The sequence below is a fragment of the Montipora capricornis genome, chromosome 3, assembly GCF_036669925.1.
Source record: "Montipora capricornis isolate CH-2021 chromosome 3, ASM3666992v2, whole genome shotgun sequence".
Taxonomy (NCBI): Eukaryota; Metazoa; Cnidaria; class Anthozoa; order Scleractinia; family Acroporidae; genus Montipora; species Montipora capricornis.
The window spans coordinates 3,700,301-3,705,300 of record NC_090885.1 but is presented as its reverse complement, the minus strand read 5'-3'; the positions used below and the strand labels follow the sequence as shown (position 1 = coordinate 3,705,300).

Here is a 5,000-nt window from a genome sequence, read left to right as displayed (position 1 = left end):
GAGACAATAATAGTTATTGTAAGAATCCTCTTCATAATAGCAGGTGAAGCAGGTCTTTCAGTACCAATGATTTTTTGCATTCCAGCAGTGCCAAAGTCAGGGCGAAAACAAAGTTTGCAGGACAACAGATGAGCATAAAGAAAACTTAAGAGCGTGCCTAGCCGAATGTTAATTGCGACTTTGTTACTGTTGTTGCCATTTCCGGGATAAAAATTCTCATACATGTATTTTCAAGCATCTTAGTTTTTCTAAAAATTGTCAGGATAATAATTATTGTGATGTTTCTTGCTTCAAAATTATTGATAATGCTACTTCTTTCTTCATTGTATCAACTGAAAATCAAGGAGAGCTTCCATATTGAGCGCTTGAAACCCGAACTCAACAAACAAGTTGATCATGTCAGTTTAGCATTACACTTTTAAACTTTTACCGTTATGTCAGTTGTATCATCTGTAATATTGTTGGTTCGTTTGAGTTTTATCTACATGTACTTGTAACGAACATTTAATCTACAAAGAATCATTCTATTGATAGTTATGTATTAATTATATACGAATTATCAATGTTCAGCCTTCTCAAAATGTTTTTGGGGAGCAGGTTACTAGGAAAGTGGAGACGGTTTTGGTGGCAAAGACACCCAAGCGAGGGGCCACTGAAAAACGCAGACTGCAGACTGTGCAGACCGTCTGTAAAATGAAAATTCGTTAGCCTGAATTAGGCCTAAATAACATTCGGTTAGCCTAATTAGGCCTAAATAACATTCAGGTTAGCCTGTTTACGCTTAGCTCTCAATAATAATGAGGAGAACGCCATATTTTTCCCCTGGTCTGCACGGTCTGCACAGTCCACAGTCTGCATTTTGGGGTGATCGCCAAGCGAGTGCCCAAAGGGCGCAAGCTAGGCATGTTCCCGTAGGAAATTTTTGAAATTTAGACACTCACAGATGCAATTTAGTGAAATCTGGGGGATCTAAAGTGACGAAATTTCACATATGGAATTGACACTTGCATGGTGTCTGCATGATAAGAAATACTGGAATGTTAGTTAAAAAAACATTTCACGTGCACCAGGCAAAAAAATATTGCGGAAGCGAATTTGTACGTCAAACAAGCATTTTTTTAAGCCTTTATATCATCTCCAGTGACTTTACTGTACAACTAAAATTGTGTTAGATATATATATATATATATATATATATATATATGAAATACATATTTTGCACTGCGGGTATGAAATCAAATGAAACCATGTTGTCTCGCAGTGATGAGCGCAAACTTCTTTTGCGTCGAGAAGCCTGAAAAATTTTCAGGACTTCAACGGGATTTGAACCCGCGACGTCGCGATACCGGTGCGATGCTCTAACCAACTGAGCTATGAAGCCACTGACGTTGGGAGCTGGTCACTTCTGAGTTCACAACTTCCCGTGATAAGTAATTATGAGTGAAAGATATATATATATATATATATATATATATATATATATATATGAAATACATATTTTGCACTGCGGGTATGAAATCAAATGAAACCATGTTGTCTCGCAGTGATGTTTTTTTTTTTCTGTCGCACCTGTCGTAATCAAAATAAGACATTTTCTGACTGGAAGGAGACGGTCAAACTTTCTGAGGAGGTGGCTCATTGAGCCGTTGACCGGCCGGTTTTGAGAAGGCTGAATGTTACAATCACTGTGGCTGCAGAAGATGATGTTTGAAACATCGAAACATGTTCCTTAAACTCAAAAGTGTGGTTGTATTTTTAAAAATATTAGTAACACTTGTGCTATATCCAGACCATTTGGAATAAATAAAAAGTAGTAATGAAAATAATAGTGTCATCTTCACAGTGAAAAGAGGATTGGCTGTGTGGGTTCTGTAACTTGTTCTGTTATGTTTATATTATAAAGTTCTTTTGGACGAGACCAGTATCCACAAGACTGAAATAATCTTTGGAGCTTCTGAGACTTGAATGGAATATGGGAGATTTTTCTGAAAGTTGCTGTATGAAAAATGCACAATAACTGAACAATTCATCAAATGTTTGAAATAGTTTTCACTTTTCAATCACCATTTATTTTATAGTGAAGGGAAAGTTCATAGCTAGGAATTTTTGATATATCAAGGAAAATATCCATGGGAATTCAGAATCTCAAGGACAAAGTTCAAAACTGGCACGCGTGCAGTTCAAATTTCAAACGATTCAGGTCATGCGTGACACAGCTTAACTTTTACATCTTTATTTCACCTTTATTTGTCCAAGCAATTGCACATTTAAATTACAAAGGGAGGATGGTTTTCGTTTGTTTTGATGAGGCTTGGGTTAAGGGGTAGTGTGATTCTCTTTCAATAATTTATTCTTGAGCCAACAAGTCAGTGGTATTTCTTTGGTACATCCTAAGAGGATATTATTCTCAATGATCCTGTTCTTTTACTTACAGGTTAAACTCTCCAACTTGGACATTGTTGTGATATTTGGAGTTGCTGAGATAGTAAGAAACTTTTAAGATATTACTTTAGACATCATGTTTACGAGAGGTGTTTGTCCTTACCTCGCCCAGTATGGAGAGAAGTCCACAGTAACCAGAAGAATACAATTTTGATTCATTTGTTTTAGCATTTTTACAGTCCTGATCAGCTGTTTACTTGAAGATTGAAATCTCAGCTGAAAAAGATCTTTCCAGCCAATCTTCTGAGATATGAAAGGTACTAAAAAGCTCATCTAAAAATGGCCTGGTGTCCTTTAAATACTGGTGACATAGTTCTAGCATGGGAGTTGTATGCTCCGGATTGTGGGCTCTTGATGTGGGTAATTTTGTCAAGACTTGGCTGACTAGCAGCAAAGCTGTGAGTGCATGCTTCATAAGAATAACAACTAGATAGGGGTTCTGATGCTACAGATTGGGACATACTTGACCAATATCCTAGAGAGGCTCTTCAGAAAGAGGCTCTTCAGATTTTGCCACTGTAAATGCCCAGTTTTTACAGATATCCTACTCATCCGGTATTTGCTAAATATTAATTAATTAAAGTATGCATCAGTTGAGTTAACTCTTTCACTCCTGTGGGGTTCCCCATTGACGAGTAAAAATCGTCTGGCGTTAGACAGAGTAAAATCTATAAGTGTCACTCTTGGGAGTGAAAGGGTTAATGGGGACATAGTTTTTGAGTAAATCTAGCTGTTTTAAACCCTTTCACTCCCGTTGGGTTCCCCATTGACGAGTAAAATCGTCTGGCGTTAGACAGAGTAAAATCTATAAGTGTCACTCTTGGGAGTGAAAGAGTGTCAAGTATTTATGAGTCAATGAGTCAATGAGTCAATGAGTCATGAGTGAATTGAGTCAATGAGTCAACGAGTTAGTGCATTTAATTAAACCATAAAATGAAAGCTAAAATTTCAGAGAGTGCTTAGGCCTGATAAAAGAAACGAGTGCTTAGGCTTTAAATCAACAAATTACTGCTATATTGACTGAGTCTCATTGACTCATGACTCATGACTCATTGACTCATTGTGACTCATTTGACTCATAAAACATGCATTCTCAGAGTGAAAGGGTTAACATTTTATTACAACGTCAACAGCAACTGGAAACTAAAACAGAAGTACTGCGCAGAAAAGTGTGTGACTGTGTCCTGTTATGCCTTGTAACTTCAGTCATAATGATAACTATTTACTCCTTAACCATTGCACAACAAATATATTCATTAAGCTGGAGTTTCCTTGGAAGTCGGTCATTGATGGTATATCACAGTCCGTTTGTCAGATTTTCACTCAAACTTTTGTATTAAAAAGACAAGAGTGACAGCTTCTTACCTTGATTAGCCCCGAAGCATATGCTTGAAAAGTTATTGAAAACCCTGCATTAAGAAAAGGGTTTAAAAGCCAATGGTAGAAGCTGAGTGCATGGCATCTCATTTTCAGGGCTTTATGATTTGCATTTTAGAGTATGAAGGTGTTGGATGTCAAAATTGGGTGTGCATCTGGGTCAATCCTGGGCATAAGTGAGTAACAAAGAACTTACCAGATCCTATACACATTCGACAAACTACTCAAGGATAAAAGGAAGTCCAACTGGTGAGTGTAACTTACAATATTTTGGCTTGTATATAAAATTAATATATTAATTTAATGAACATTTTCTGAATGCTCTTTACAGCCTCTTTATGGGTATCTAAGGGAAAAAGTTCAAGTTGTCACAAGCATGTATTTTGATGAGAAGGATTTTGCAAGAACTGAAATCCTACATGTAGGGGTAGAGTATTACCATTTTTTCAGTTGTCCAGGCAATGGGATTTTGCAAGTCATTGTGACAAATTCTCTTTTTCAAAGTTGTCATCTCCAATCAGTTTAGTCTAGTTCATGGAATGTTTCTTTTAAAAAACCAGACATTGGTCACTTTTTAAAACTATTTCAACTTCTCTTTTCTTCGTATACGAGTAATAATAGTTTGAACATGTCTATTTCAGCAAGTCAAATGGAAGAGTCTTTGCTGTTTGTTGGTGAGTTTTAAAGTGCCTCTGATGTAAAAAATATCTTTTGCTTATTTTGAAGACCTTTCAAAATGATGAAGAATGGTGTTTTCTATTTTGGAATTCCTTCTTTCGTTCCAGAGATATTCAAGTTTTTGTTGAAAATTGGTGACATTACAAACATTGCAAAATAACTGTAATGAATCACAAAATTGAGAATATTAATGATATTCAAACTTGGCACCAGTAATGTACATTAGATAAGGCACAAAGTGACACTCATTAAGGTGTTGCCATGGCAACAGTCTTGTTTCCAGTCCCTTTCTGCAATGAAGCAAATATCTTGGATTTTGAACAGATAAGTACAGGCAGATGGTCAGACTTGAAATGCATGTGCTGCCCATAGTGTTTTACATCTCTGCATAAGCTTACTGACAGTGGACATGCCTCGTCGTGACAATGAATGAGAAAATCAATCTGGAGTTAAATAGATGCTGCAGCAAAAATGGTGGCCATGGCAACAGCAAGAGGGTATCA

At 36.6% G+C, this 5,000-nt stretch overlaps 1 protein-coding gene and 1 long non-coding RNA gene across 4 annotated transcripts in view; both read left to right on the top strand.

Annotated features, from left to right (window-relative positions):
* The window catches only part of LOC138041924 (uncharacterized), a 6,760-nt gene extending 2,267 nt beyond the window's left edge, over window positions 1–4,493 (top strand). Inside the window, exons 1-5 of one of the 3 annotated variants that reach the window (XR_011130896.1) lie at window positions 329–398; window positions 2,435–2,485; window positions 2,611–2,699; window positions 3,938–4,068; window positions 4,461–4,493. This is a non-coding gene — a long non-coding RNA (uncharacterized lncRNA). Of the gene's footprint in view, window positions 1–328; window positions 399–2,434; window positions 2,486–2,610; window positions 2,700–3,937; window positions 4,069–4,150; window positions 4,370–4,460 lie in introns of those variants that run through there. The other 2 variants (XR_011130894.1, XR_011130895.1) reach the window with 2 other exon arrangements.
* Window positions 4,494–4,758: 265 nt separating this feature from the next.
* The window catches only part of LOC138041684 (coiled-coil domain-containing protein 93-like), a 3,942-nt gene continuing 3,700 nt past the window's right edge, over window positions 4,759–5,000 (top strand). Inside the window, exon 1 of the mRNA XM_068887431.1 lies at window positions 4,759–4,838. Coding sequence (XP_068743532.1) covers window positions 4,759–4,838 — 80 coding nt within the window. The remainder of the gene's footprint in view (window positions 4,839–5,000) is intronic.